Source organism: Formica exsecta, unplaced genomic scaffold (assembly GCF_003651465.1).
Source record: "Formica exsecta isolate Colony F162 unplaced genomic scaffold, ASM365146v1 scaffold98, whole genome shotgun sequence".
Lineage (NCBI taxonomy): Eukaryota > Metazoa > Arthropoda > Insecta > Hymenoptera > Formicidae > Formica > Formica exsecta.
This window is the reverse complement of record NW_021853741.1, coordinates 1,809,436-1,825,876: the sequence shown is the minus strand read 5'-3', so window position 1 is coordinate 1,825,876 and position 16,441 is coordinate 1,809,436. Positions and strand designations below refer to the sequence as shown.

General features: G+C 30.7%; 1 protein-coding gene across 2 annotated transcripts in view; it reads right to left on the bottom strand.

The window, feature by feature from the left end:
* Positions 1-344: 344 nt before the first annotated feature.
* LOC115245498 overlaps positions 345-16,441 on the bottom strand; it is a 30,618-nt gene continuing 14,521 nt past the window's right edge. The window contains exons 1-2 of one of the 2 annotated variants that reach the window (XM_029823855.1): positions 6,592-7,092; positions 345-2,927 (exon numbers count right to left, since the gene is read on the bottom strand). In XM_029823855.1, coding sequence (XP_029679715.1) covers positions 2,276-2,927; positions 6,592-6,644 — 705 coding nt within the window. In that variant the 5' untranslated portion in view covers positions 6,645-7,092 and the 3' untranslated portion in view covers positions 345-2,275. Of the gene's footprint in view, positions 2,928-6,591; positions 7,093-16,441 lie in introns of those variants that run through there. The other variant, XM_029823856.1, reaches the window with a different exon arrangement.

Below are 16,441 nucleotides of genomic sequence, written 5' to 3'. Positions count from 1 at the left end.
GTAAGTTTTAGATATGGCACCGTACATATTACAACTATAATTTATATCCTTTTCTACATATTCTTATGTGTATGTACATAAAATATATACAAAAAGAACAAACAAAATAAAAGTGATACTTTTTGCGCCATTGTAGTTTAATTATAGAGATTTTCAACATAAATCATGAATGTGAAATAAAATATAGTAATATCAAAACATAGAAAAATGTACCTTAATTACATAATTTATTAAGAATTATATATTATGTGTGTATGTGCCATCGTGTAATAGAGTTCGATAAATAATTTTTTTTTTTTATAGAAAAACAAATATAATAATATTTGTCTGCTATATTTTTTCTATTTTTTTTTTTTGCCTTTTCCTATGATATTCATTTAAAAAACCTTTAGTTCTACAGATATTATGTATATAAATCCGATACATACACACACAAAACCTAAAATTGTACAGATGAAAATTACATTTGGGTATCGACGCGTTAGGAAAGCATCCATATACCGGCTCTATATATACTTTAAACGAAAGTTATGAATTTCCAAGATCTCGAATTCTTTCGGCTTTGAAACGTGTGTCGATCTCAGTATTTTTCTTACAACTCTTATCGGATATTTAATTATTGAGTTACCTTCACAATTTGCACAACTTACGTTAAACAATATCTTTTATTAACTTTACAATCGTAGAAATAAATAATCATATTTCACTACGTATATATTTACAAGTTAATGTCGATCGCCGCGATATCAGATACAATTCGATAATATCGACAATTCACTTACAAAAGAAAAAAAAGGAAAATCTAAACAATAAGGAAAAAGGGATATCTGATGTCTCTGATGTAACAGCTTACACGCAGATTATAAGATTCATAGTTTGTACAATCTTACTTAGCTGCAATTTCCAAAATGCGTTCTCTTTCGAAGTAGTATTTACAGTAATTGAGAGGTAATTCGGTAATTCGACTATAGACCATTGGCCATGAGTTATATTACAATAAATTTCGCCTTTTTTCCATAAAATAACACCTAATAATGATATATACCACCTCTCGGTGTGTTTAAATGTTTCTCTCCCGGCAATTTACAAGTAGTTCTTAAAAGTGTCCAAATTTATAACGATATTTTAATATTTTATATATCTTCGATCGCGTATCGAGATATCCTTAAAGCTTATTTAATGCAGGACTTGTCTGTATACAATAGTTTCCAAATCAATGAAAAATTATGATAAACGTATTCCATTAAACCAACTGTCCATTAAACCAATAAACCATCAATCTTAGAAATTATCTTTTAAATATATTCATAATGTGTAGAATATGTTATTAATTAATATAACATATTCTAGCTATTTTGTATGATATTGTTTTCATATCGATAGAAAACTGATATATTTTTTTGTAAACTATTTTTTTTATTTTGTAAAAGAAATAAATCAATCTAGTTAAATTAACATTAATTTTAACATAAGAAAAAGAGAAATATAAAATATAAAATTATTCTCAATATCTATGCTCCATCGAAAGAAAATCCTACGAGAAAATGCAATTTAAGATGTGATGCAGAGTAAGAGTGATTTAAACTAAGTGATTGCGTGTCTTTTTTCAGTGTTTTGCATGTGATATTTTTGTTTTATATTTACCTTTGTTATGTTTTCTAATGTACACTTTCTAGTATACATCGAACCCTGTGTTTAAAATCGCAGTATGCTCCATGTGCGGCAGAATAAGGAAAGAATTGCTTACATCGCTATACATAATTATATTCGCCTGAGATCTTTATGTTATTCTAATTTTATTCAATTGGCCTCTCTGTCGCGTGAAAATCGTTATTAAAAGCAGAACAGAACTAAACGTTGTCTCTTCATGATGCCATAAGAATGATAAATATCTTATCTCGCGGTATCAATTTTGTTTGGAAAATGATAACTTATTTGCGTTCAATTCTACATAACCAGTGAAAATTTATTGTCTTAATTTACATTATTGGAACATATAACTTATTTCCATCTCAGCACATGAACAGCATACTTTACCCGCAATGAGTTACATAGTAAAATAACGGATCAATATTCCAATATCTCAATGACGGAAAAAATTCGGGGAAGTTTTGCAAGTCGCGTAATTGGCTTCTTGAGACTTCGCCGATTTCTATAAAATCAAGCAAAGTCGCGTAAGTTTCCGCAAAGTTGACGACGACGAGGCGAAGATGAGACGGTATCTGCTCATAATACCAATTGACGCGATGACGATCGACGCACAGACAACGGCAAATCAGACTTGTCCGCCCACGTCGGCCTGATATCGTAGCGTCAAATACTCCGCCGCCTCTGTCATGCGGGCGATACTGCGATGAAGGCCGCGCAGATGACGCTTAAAGTTCTGGGCGGCAATGCTCGCCAAATCGGCACACTCCTCGCCCTCCAGCCCGCTATCGATCTCAATGCCGACCTCAGAGTCTGAATCCGAGGTGGACGCCATCGAGGACGCGCTCTGCACGCTCTGCATCGAGGTGGTGCTGGGACAACGTACGTGACCCAGTCTGGCGCCGGTCACAGCCACTGGATAATGATGTAGTTCAGCGGACGGGCTACCGACCGGAAGGCTCTTGATTAGCAGCTGATCGTCCATCTCGGTGCCCCGCGTGGGCTCCTGCGACCACAGTAGCTCGATCTTCATTTGATTGATGATATTGTAGAGACGGTATAGATCAGTGTTGGCCAGAGTGTCCTGCACCGTGTAGCCGCGCTTGCCTTTCATGCAAATCGTGTCACCTGCATCGCCCACCGATAGGTCCAGCAGACGACTGGGCACCAAGATGGTATCCTCCATCTCGCTCACGGTGCGCACGAATTTCTCCATGCTGTTCAAAATACTGGCATTGCTGAACTCCGGTTCGTCGTGCCGGGCGATCCTTCGAAGACTTCTGCAATCAAAATTATTCATCATTCTTTAACACGATGTACTTGGGATGCATAGTATCTTAATCTTATGTGTGCAAAAAATTACACTTTATTTCTCTGTTCAGTAGATTAATTGACAAAATGACATACATATAATTGACTATAATTTATACAAGCAAAAATAATCACAAAACGCCATTTTAAAAATACGTTTATTAGCACTGGCATTTTATTAAAATTTTCTGACATTTAGAAATAGACACTATAAGAAATAAAAGTTTATTATTTAATTTTAATTAATTCTTTAATTAATTTCGTTAAAATGCAAACGTATCTTAGATTAACATATTCGATTTTTAAGATAGAATGGATAAAATTTCGATGGAATTTCGCCACAAAGTCACGATGTTTCGATTATCGTGACTGACATTGAGACTGTCTGGTTGAGATTAATAATATATACCATATTCTGTAGTAAGTGAAAAGACTGATCTTTGTTCAATGGCCGGAGATCATATATTCAATAGACGAAAGATATATTACAAGAGATTATTCTAGCGAATGCACCGGCTTCTTGCTTCAGCGTTTCGTTGCGGAAAATCAAAGATTTCTAAATGATTGATTTGTATGCACTTCACAATCGTGGCGTAATGAACGAGTATGATGCAATGTCATTAAAGCAGAAGCATATGACACTTTAAGAGAAATCCAGTCTTCGATTTTCATACAACTTCGTAGTAATTTATCGCCGGAGAATATTAATACTCCTTCGTCAATAATTATACATGTTGTTCTAAATTATTCATCCAGTTACACTTTGGATTCATTACATAGCCTATTAAGTGGATATACATATAGATGTAAACACAATCCGTCATTAATCTCAAAATTAAATTAATATGATATTACATGTTTTATTTTCTAGATATAAATTATATAAATTAAAAATTTGTCTTTTTAGGAATGTTACAAATATATGAATAAATAACAGAACTTATTTTTAAGTTGATTTTCAGTGATGCTCATTTTATTGTAAATTGAAATTAATATTATTTGAAAAAATAATTTATTTAATAGTTTATTTGAAAAAATAATATTTCAGAACATTTTCTTGAGGTTCTCTCGCAATAATATGAATATATCCAGAATTGCGTAATGCTACAGATGTTGCATATAATTAGCACTTATCTTATTGACATATATTACGACAAATTGATAAGATATTAAATGCCATTTGAACGAACCGATATTTATAGTCAGATACGATTGAATCGGATTAGCTCATATCTCGTGCACATATGATCGATTAGACGATTTTCATTAATTAAATAAACGAAACTTATCTTGCCAGCGATTGCCTGCGATTCTGCATTATAATCAGCGATTTTGCATTATTAGCGAGCACTGGAATTCGTAATAAAGTCGAAGTCCACGCTCGTCCACGCATGAATAATTCAAGTATGCGCGCGTATTCTCAGTCGAATTAATCAAATCACTTTGTTATATTAATCTTCATACCTGCATAGTAAATACGTGCACGAAACGAAAATCCATTATAAATTCTGACGCGATAAAACATTTAAAAAATTGCACCCTATATAAAGATTCTAAGGAACGAAATATTATAGATGCGCATGTTCACGACCAATTCTGTCTTTGCTTTTAGTTAGTAAACAACAAAATGCGAAAAGTTATTTTATCGGTGAATTTGCAAACACAATCATTTTGCATTCTTCCCGCTCGAATTGCAAATCGAACACGCAAGCAACCATATAAGTAAACATTATTTGAAAATTCTTTAATGTTAAATAATGCAGTATATATCATTATGCAGAATGTTTTATTTATGATACGGTGATAATCCTTTATCTCTCTCCACGATACTTGACGTATGTATGTGTGCGAGTGGCTTTAATAACTTTAAACGAAGAAGAACTCATCGGAGAAAATAACGGCCGTTCTAGCGTTAAATCGATCCTCGATTAAGGGAGCGCACCCAACGAAATTAAGCGAGGTGTCTCAGGTGACGCGCTAAAAATAGTCCCCGTGTAGTGTTCTACTTATATAACTATAGGCCTATTCTGTCCCACTTCTATATATGCAGACCTGGTTCAACGGCACCCTCTAAATCGACAATCTTTCTCGTGCTCTTATTAATATAAAAATCAGGACACGCTATTGTCGATCTTTAACTCTGACTCTTGAATCGCGAGATCGATAAAATATCGACGAATGCAATTTTCGATATTACAGAAAAATCTATTTTACGATATCATACATTGATAAAGAATCGACGATTCTCGTAATTCACAAATAAACACAAGAATCACTCTCGTCTATTATACTGAAATTTCAATTGACCGAGATTATAATATTAAATAAATTATATTAAATGAAATAAAATCTTGAAACCATTATTTGAAAAATTTTTTCAGTAGCTTAACTATTTTTTAATTATTTTATTTGTATAATTAAAATATTTTATATTTGTATATTTTTTTATAATTAAGCTAGTATATAGATAATTAGATTATTTGCTTGTATAATATATTTCTCAAGAGAAATTGTTCTTATATGATAAAATTATGTGTAAAATAAGCATGTTTGTTATTGCGAGAATTTGAAATTTAAAAGAGTAAATTTTATCAGTTATTTAAAAATGCAACAACGGCAACACAAAATTATAAAAAATAAAATTTAGTTTAGTTTCTAATTTCAATCTCTTGTTCGAATAGAACTTACTTTTTTCTCGCATTTATTCAAAAAATGTATTACCTTATAACTTTATTATAATTTGTACAAGAATTTATGGTCTTGAAAAGATTAAATATTTCTAATCAATTATAAATTATTTTACCAATTAAATCGTTTTTTTAATTTTCCTTTTTTAAATTGAAATCGATTCTTAATTTCTGTGAAACAGAAACTATCTTTGAATCATCGTCTCTGTAGAGAAAGTGACGGTACAAGATTTTCTCGGAAATGCGCATTATCAATTATAATTATGTACAAGCCAACTACAATTTAATTTCAAAAACATTGCATAAATTCAAAGAGATTATTCCAACATAAGAATCATTTACTTAAAGACTCAATTACGTATAGCAAGTTCCGAGGAATGCGCGAAGAAGTCTGTGCCACTTTTTCGAGAAGATTCTAGATTCGAGACTCGAGATACCGTTCCGAGATACCTGTTCTTTTTTATGCGGCGTCTCTTTCTTTAGGGAAATGAGAGGAACATGCTCGAAGTAAGCCATCGGCCAAGGCGTCGAAGGCGCTAAATTCCGCGGCTGAAATCGTAAACGCTCTAACCGCAGCCTCGGGGGTCTCGAAGTATGTAGTGCTTCACACAATTTCCCCCTAAGATACGCGCGTTACAAGAGATCGAAATTTCTATATTTCTAATCGCTCGTCTTAATCAAAATAATCGTTTTTACGAAACGCGCACCTTCATCACAAAATTCTATATAACGTAATATACATTGGCCTATCTCATTATATGTATTTACGAGGAAATTGTTAGGGAACGAAGTTGAGAGTGGTTTCGCAACGAGCATTGCATAACTAACAAACACACGGGGTCGGGATCGAAGACGACGAAGCGGAAGAAAGAGATGGTGTACATAGGGAATGTCGTTGAAGCAATCGCGTCGCGATAATCAGCTATTCGATGGCTTTTATACATACCGTTTACAATACAACATCCTGTGTAGCTCGGTGCGATATGTCCGTATTGACATCTCGTATTTCGAGATAATCGAGCGCCAAGTCGTCTATAATCTATACAAGCCCACTTTATATTTTCTGACGAGTCCACCGAACTAGCTTGACCGATGCCGACAGAGAGACAGAACTTCGCGAACGTCCGTTATGAAGGTAAAGACCGGCGATGTGGCTGCTGATGAATATTCGCGCGCATTTGTCATGCAAAACTCTTTTACACTCTGACCTCGCAATGGGAACGCGTATTATATGATAATGGTGGGACTGATCCTCCATTATTCTGGTATCTTGCCGTCTCCCTCTCTCATCGCTACCTTTGATCGGTTATCGAAAGTAATGTAAGAAACTATACGCGATCCGATTGATTCTCCACTTCAAGGGCAAAAGTTTCTTTTCTCCGAACGAACGTAAAAAAATACAACTCGTGTCGGTTCTGACGTCAATTGACATATGTGCAATCTTAACGATGAATCGTTTTTATCATCGTCTTCAATGGAAGTCTTTGTTTTCCTGGCGACTTTAATTTTTTTTTTTTTTTTTTTTTTTTTACAAGTGAATAAAATAATCGTTTAGAAGTTACGTCATACATGTCGAATATTTGAATGTTTAATAGCAATAATGTTAGGGATGTTAGTGCGATGTTAGAGAGAGAGAGAGAGAAAGAGAGACGAATAAAAAAAGCGCATACTAATATATTATTAAATGATGAAAATGAGAGAAGAAAAAATAGAGGATAAAGAACAAGTGGGTTACGTCAAACATAAAGGATATGACGTTCTCTACGTCCACGAAAGTATACATATATCTCATTTCCTGATCATTTCTTTGTCGTCTTAACTACGAATATACATAATGTGTAGAACATACGTCATTGCCGTGAATACGATGTATTATTTGTAATTTAACGATAACTTGCTAATGACACGATAGAAAAAATTTCGAGTGGAATTATTCTACAGACTTCGGACTTGACGACAGTTCATATCAACATAAAATTGATATTCAATGAAGAGCAAATAATTTAGCGACGAGATTATGCGCTAATACATTGAATATCTATAATAAAAATCTAAATCGTAAAATCGAATATGTATGTACCGAAGAACACGATCGTCATTTTGTTTGCACAATTTTATGTGTGTAAAAAAGCTTTAATGGCATTCGAGAAGGTTCTTTTCTACGACACGTTTTCTAAATATTTGTAGAAAAAATTCTACTTTACAAGAGAAGCACATTTTACATTTAAAGGCTTACGATTAAATTACACCTTTATTATGCGCATATATAATCGATAAATTTTAAAAGATTTTTTATCCTTTACAAAGTGAAACGATAATTTTCATGTGTATCCTAAATAAACATGAGTCGGCAGAATATGCAGTGTGACTATTCCTTTGTAAAACATAGCCCGCTTTCTGCGTTACTATCGGCATCGGTAAACTTTCTAAGACGATTGACGTATGTAACACATTACGCACCTCTATCATTTACCATTCTCTTTCTCTCGCGGGCATGAAAGAAACGCAACCCTTTACATCACAATTGAAGGGTACCGAGAAGAAAAAAATTGCGTTGGATTTCTTTGGCGAAGTGCGATTTCACTTTATCTGCAACTACTGATCAAACATTTTCAAACTAACAAATTAATTTTCAAGTGTTAGATATTAGATCAGATTAGTTTTTTATTAATTCAGGATATAAAATTAATTAATTCTTGATGTGCAATAATATATCGTAAAATTATTAATTATATTTTGCTTCCTAAAATAAATTTCTAATAAATAAATCACTGATCAAAAATTAGTACACTAATTTTTCATTGATATTTAAATATTTTTATATAATTTCTACATTCTATACATATTATATATATCATATACTGTTTTTTTTTTCGAATTTATTATGTTTAAAAAATTGTCTATTTGATTCAATCTAATATTTATTATTTTTTGAAAATGTTTATTTCAGAATTCATGATTTCTCACTTATGTACGAAAAACTCAGGACTCGATGTGCATAAAAATTTAATATTTTTATTTATCCGATATATGTTTTCCCCACTTACACACTTGCTTTGACGTTTATTTTTATCCGCCGATATGCAGCTGTTATGTATTAAATAAATAATAATAATAATAATCGCAGGCACAATGTTACGTACGTGTAATCGCAGCATCTTTTTAATGCGAAATCATTAGACGATATCTAACATTCGCACGTTTAAAATCACGTATGAATGCATCGAGAGAGAAGAACTGTATTTACCGAAATCACACGTAACAACCAGATATACAGGACACTATGGCAAATATTCCATTTAATATCTGTTGATTTTGTCGATAACACATGTACTGTGCAAGTTATTCCGTGCAAAAATGCATCAATAATGTGAAATTTTGTAAAAAGGAAAAATATCATATCTCTAAAACGCATATCTATATGCTGATTACATAGCAACAGTTTATATCTTTCTCGAGAAGTTTATATATCGAAAATTTCTTGAAACGTATTTCTCGCGAAATTCTAGCTAAGAAAAAACACAAATTATATGAGAAAATATATTTTAAAAAATGTTATCGAAGATATTAGTTTATATGTATACAAAAGCTGAGAAAATAAAATAATTATATATATTTTTCACTCATATATATGTATATTATATACGTTCAGAATATTAAATTTAACTATATAACACACATTTTATTCAAGCCTTATAACTTTGTCATAGTAATAGACATGTGATTTTCGGTGTAATTTCCGCGAATTTTTGTAAGAATTTAATTATCGTTGTTATCGTTTTACCGGAAAATTACACGCGAGCAATAAAGATACGGAAATATCGTCGATCGCTTTCGCTAGCTCGGAAAGTGAGGTTTTCTCTGACGTGCATTTCATCGAAGGAATTAAATTTGATCGCGTCATAGACTCGATTGAGATAATACAGAATATATTCGAATATTTCAAGTTTTTCCTCAACACGTCATTTAACTGGCGTATTTATCCGTCACGTGTGTGTTTAATTTATTGAAAATTTACAATTATTGAAACAATTAAGCTCTTAACATTACAATATATGTTCATCCTTGCTTGTTATCCGTTACATGTATGTCTAATTTATTGAAAATTTACAATTTACAACAAATTTACAAAAACAATTAAACTGATAACATTACACGATATATACGTTCATCCTTGCTTGAAAATTGTTATAGTATATGATACGTTCAACTGAAACGTGGACTAACAAGATTTAAAATATATTCTCATTGATTTTCCTTGCATAAATTTTATCATAGTATGCCGATTATTTCGCCATCAAACCAATTAATATTACATTCGTTTCTAAATAATAAGAGATAACTCATATTATTATCAATTTTTAATACTTTCCAGATTTTTAGTACGATTTCTCTCTTATATCGAAATATACGATTTCCCTGATAACAATTGTTTACTATGCATAATAAGCGCAGCATATAAGATATCAGAACTAATCAATATCGAAAAGAAGATAAGAAGTATGTAAAATTTGATTAGGCTTCATATATCTTATTATATAGTTTTCTTTAAAAAAAAATATATTGTTGCATTATTATATTTAGAAAAAAATTTATGTTTTGTATGTTCGGCTGTTACAAGAGTGAATGTTAAATAAAGAAAAAAAATACAGACGGAGAATTCGAGAGAAAAAATACAGACGATATACATATTCGAATGTCTGAGATGATTAATTACTATATACAGGGTGTCCCCAATTTAAATGTCAAAACTTTAGGAGCGTGTAGGGGACCGATAAACTAAGACAAAAAGTCCTTTAGAGATTTGCTCGTTTTTGCTTCGTTTTGAAGAAAATCGCAAAAAATGAAACAAATCATTTTCACCAACGCTCCTAAAGTTTTGACATTTAAATTGGGGACACTCTGTATATATGCGTCATCTCAACCGGATATATTAAGAATTCTCGATTACCTTGTCCCAAGGTTGTAATATGGGATTTTTATATATGATAATTATTGGACTTCATTTTCTACTTCCGCAAATCATTAAGTTTTCAAATCTTATACGGTTTACACTTTTTTCTACATTGCTATATCCGACTTTGATGGAATTGCACAAAAGCTTTGATATTAAGACAATGTATACAAATTGATTAAGACAAAGAAAGAGATGTATAATAAGGCGTGACGCACTGCGTAAACTATGTAAACTCTCACGCGTAGAATAAAGAGATAAGACACCATGCGAAATGTGCTATGCTTTGAATAAGTAAATACATCGAAGCGATTTACGCACACTCGGTACACGTGCGTTAAAGAAAACGCTCAAGTTCTACATTAAACATATCAAAAGCATAAAAGCATGGCCATATGTTTAAATATAAATATCCCTTCTTTTCAAAACATATGTCATTAATTTTATCATGATTAACTATACAATCATCGAATTTGATAAGGAAATCTTATTTTAAATATTCAAACAAATATTGCCAAATTGTGTAATTATTAATCTACATAAAACACATTCGCTGTCATCATTCAGCATTTATATTCGAGTGATATCCGTTGTATTTTTAATGTAATCCGTATGGGCAAAAGCATTTTACGCAACGCAGTGTAGATGAACAAAAATTGTAAAGAAATATATATACGAATAAAAATATGAAATTTGTTAATCTGCATAATAGTATGCTTATGTACGATATTGACGTGCGATCTCTCTGGCGTTACTGATCTATTTTTAATACGTTTTTTTTTTTGAAATGCAAAAAATATCGCGTAGAAAACATTTTTGTTATCTTATGTGACTCGACGGTTATAAACACGAAAGATTCGAATGTGTGTATATCTCTTTAACTCTAGCTATAAACACTTTTGTCCGCTGTAGTTATGACTTATCGCAACTGTGACGTTTCCAGTATTAAATACAAAGTATAATACGTTCAATAATTCAATGAAATTTAAATTTTGCTGAAAGTTTAACTATATATAATTCTCTCTAAGAAGGCTTGACGTCATAACTATTCGAAAAATATGTTTTCACATTTCGAGATTGTATTTGGTTTTTAAATTTGGTGTTGTTTTAAATACGAAGAGACGTATTTTCTTCTATTCTTTTTATAAAATTCGTAAAAATATTTCTCTCACTATCGTGTCTTAGCTTTACAATAAATAATTGATCTTTTATATATGACTCTTATCATTTTATACTTACAATTAGTTTAATATATAATAAATGTGTCACTAAGAAATTAAAATTTTTAACGGACGATTAAAAATAAACGAGGATAGATTTACAAAACTAAATTTCGTATAATGTTGAGAAAGAATAGAAAATCATTTTCAATCTAAAACACATAATGCCCTTTGACGCGAGTAGTTACGAGTAAATCTCACGCGATGACGTTATTATCGTTCATTATCAATCTAACGCAAGTGCGAAATTATCACTGTACAATCTGTCACAATCTAGTATGAGAACTTATTACAATATTATATTAAAGATTCGCTATTACAATAAAAAAATATGTAAATATCGTAGGTGAAAAAATTATAATGGAAAAAGTGACGAATATATATTAATTGCTGACTTGAGTAAATTTATGTTTTTGTCAAATTAATTTTTAAATAATTTTGTGTTAATTAAAGATTTAATGAATAGATGATTTCAGTGAGATATACAAAAATATGTGCAAAAACTGACTATCAATAAACAGCACAAATTTATATCAACTGATTAATATAAATTTATTTCCAACTGTTAGTAATTATAGCATAACTGTAATAATTATAGCGTAATTTTTATTAGAAATTTAAAATGTTAATTTTAAATGACGATTTAAGCAGGGAAAATGGTTTTTTGTATAAAACGTCTGTTATATAACATTATTGCACCAGTTTGATAGTAAACGTGAATTGTAGTGATGATTTTATGAAAAGGCCGCATCGAGATGGAAATATAGCACGATGCGTGAGTCATTGATCTCAAGATACAGTTCGAATATATTATCTATAATTCCGTTTCACCTGATCATCTCGAAAGTTCGAATGTTAATCGCTCCTAAGTATACAAAGTGTCTCACAACCTCCGTAAAATAATTAATTTTTTCTTAAATAAGTCGACTGACGTCATATGACGAGAAATGACCTTAAAATAACGTTATAATAGCGACACCTTGTTACTTGGGTACGTATATAAATGTAGTTACGAGCCTGAGGGTGCGAATTCTACTGCAATATTATTGGCAAACTTTGATCACTTATAACTCAAAAACTATTGTAGCCTCGATATTTCTGTATTAAGATTTTTTACTCCATTTTGCCTCTAGAATACGCTATTAAAATATTGTACGGAGGTTGTGAGACACCCTATATATTCGCACGAACAATCGTATGAAAATATTCCAGAAAAGTTCGCGCGTATGCAATCGACAGTCCAATGGCAAAGATCGCACGTAATTTTCCGCGATAAAAGATAGGCTATAACACATGATTGCTTCGCGAACAATCGGCCGAGTAAATATAGAAAGTACTAATGATTTTCCAGACGATCAGGCATTTGCGCGTCATTGTCATTTCTGATCCTGTATTTAATTATATATGGAAATGTGGAAAAAATTTTTACACGCGTCGATGGATTTCGCGGAATTTGTGATATGATTCGATAGTTTCGTCCGGTTTTGAAAGTTTTCGAATGAGCAATGTCCATTCATTCAGCTATGTTTGAAACCATTCTGATATCTAAAAAGAGATATTTTATTCTACACGGAAGTTTTTTCAGTTGTAATAGTTTCCGGAAAGGTTATCAAATCACTTCACGAGTTTTAATTGCGTTTCTATTATTTTTTTGTACACAAGGTCAATATCAACCTTGGATTTCAATGCCAAAAATGATCCTACGTAGATAGGTATGGTAATGACATTAGCGACACTATTGACACTTCCAAACATGTAACACGTGAGTTGGATTATGCAATGTTATATAGCAAAATCAATTGCTAAAACATCTTTTATATAAAGTCAATTTTTATAGATCAAAAATTGTATTCGCACAAACGTAATTTTTACAATAATGTTTGCATATTTCAAAAGAACATGCTTATCGTTAGAAGTGGGAATTATATGTATTATGCGTGTGAGTAAGAAATTTCATAAAACATCTATTACTTAATTACTTTACAGCGGTTCTCAAACGGTTATTCTATATCTCAGCGGTTATTGTAATAATATATAAGCATGCATAATACATAAGTATGAATACTTTTACGTAATGTGCACATTTTTTTCTCTTGCTTGTCATAAATAATATAGCAAAGTGCAATTTTTTCATAGCAAAAAACATACTATATAAAAAAGTTTTAATTACACTGAAAAGTATGAATAAAAATGTATAAATATATTAACAGGATTTTTTTACTTTATCGTTAGATCTCATAATCGTTATATCTCATTCTGATATTTTATCACAAGCATACAAAAAAAAGCATATAAAAATATTTAATAACGTATAATAATAATGTATCTGTAGATATGTTTCTCTTCCTCGAAGCTTATAACCTTGTCAGTGCGAAAAATAAGTATGAAACAAATTTGCCCCCTTAGCTTTTCTAATTATAATAAGATTATATATGCATATGTGGAGTAACATAGAACTTATATAATTTTTACTTTATTCTTGGTGATATTTCATTTCAAAATATCATCATTATATAACTGTTATGTATCATTTTGATTATTCGTTTGATTCATTCTCGTCTTCTATATCGATAAAATAAAACAGTCTCTTTATATACAAGGCGGTTTGAAGAATGAATATGTACAACTAAAGTAATAATAATAATAATAATAATAATAATAATATTTCTGTTCTTTTTAAACTTTGATGTAAGATAAACTTTGATCTCATCAAACCTTATCTTGTATAATAATTCGTTACTGAATTGGTCTTAACATAGATTATCAACATTTGAATAAAGAAGTTTACTCTCTTAAAAATGTATTTTAAAATAATTGAAAAAAAAGCTATACACAAAATATCAAAATTATTTTTTTTCTTCAATAAAATCTTATTTTTTAATATAATCTATTAAAATCGTAATTTTTATATAATTTTATATAATGTTATATCTTTTTACTTTGCATTTTTTATTAAAATGTGTAAGTTTAAAAACAGTACAGCTGCACAAACATCCTTGATTTTCAAAGTTAGTCAAATTCCGCATTTTTTTGGATAAAATCCATGCCAGTGGTAAAAATCGATATTTTCCGGAAAAAATCAGCAAAAAAATTGATCCTTTCTATTAAAAATATTAAAATAAATAGAAAATCTTTTTATCTATATTCGTCGATCGAGAAAGAGTTTTCCAATTTAAGCTTTATCCAAAATATAAAATCCGTAATAGATTAGAATTTGACGTAACAAATAAATTGTTTTTTATTAGATGTTGAGAGAAAATGGTAAATGAAAACCAGATCTATATTGCTAAAAATTTTTGATTCTGTTACTATTACATTTTTCTTATTAAATCAAAAATTAATATAAAAATTAGTAACATTTATATCTCTCTAGTTTTTGTTTTAAAAATTTTACATATTAATTTAAATTAAAAGACTTTATTATTATATTAATATCATTTTTTAAACTATAGCGATTAGCATGATTAATAAATTAAGCAAAAAGTTATATAAATATATTTTGCATAAAGTTATATAAATATATTTTAATGTTATATCTTGTATATAGTTATTTTTATAATTTTTGCTGGTTTATTCCATTGAATAAAGTCCGGGACAGTAAAAACCGAAATTTACATGGTTTTTTCCACTCGCTGGACTTTTCCAGCCAACTGTTGATATGAGAAAAAGAAAAACTCTATCTATGTGCGTCTTGCACATTACACACTTCGCTGGCGAGCGCTCCAAACTATCGCGCAGGACGACGAACTTGTCGTTAGGATAACCTTTTCACATCCATATTAAATCGCCACTTAAAAGCAATTCGTCATGACTCCAATTTTTATGATAAAGACATGCTACGCTCACGTGATGGGCACGCGTCGATCAAGTGGCTTGTAAATGGTTTTCAATCAATAATGATATCAGTCACGCTAACGATCAATGGGAGATCAAGTGGCGGTAGGTAAGTATCATTTAATTATCATTAATCCCCGCAATATATCATATCATTGCTCTTTGCGAACAACTCGCACTCTCGATTTTCGATAGGGCAGACATTTTTCAAGCGTGGTCTCATTATGTTTTGCGATTTTGTTATGCTCGATTTCATTCGCGGATGATATAAAAACGTATCGTAATAATTATGAAATAACTGAATAATTGCAAAACGCTCGTGCGTCAAAATTATCATATGTTTTACATACTGTTGTTGCGTTTATTTTTTGCAGTTCAATAGATATGATTATCACGAAAATGAAAAATTACTTTTTGTTAAGAAAGACTTCTTTTTTATAATAAGGAATCCATTTCTGAGACAGAGAGAAGCAAAGTGTACAATATAATTTATTTTCATCCAAGTCTTAATAAATATTTATACAATGCGATTACGAGATCTCGGGGATTTTATTGTCCAGACTTGCAAATATAAAAGTGAAATATAAACTTTGACAAGTTGTACTTATGCGACTCTTTATGAATATTCTGTCAAACTATATGTATGAACACACACGGTTTTATCTATTTTTTTCTTGAATAGTCTTATATATACATAGAAGAACAAATTCTGTAAGTGAAAATGTTAACTTAAATTTACATACAGTCTTAATTTTTATTCATGTTTAAGTTCTTTTCTTGATAAAACA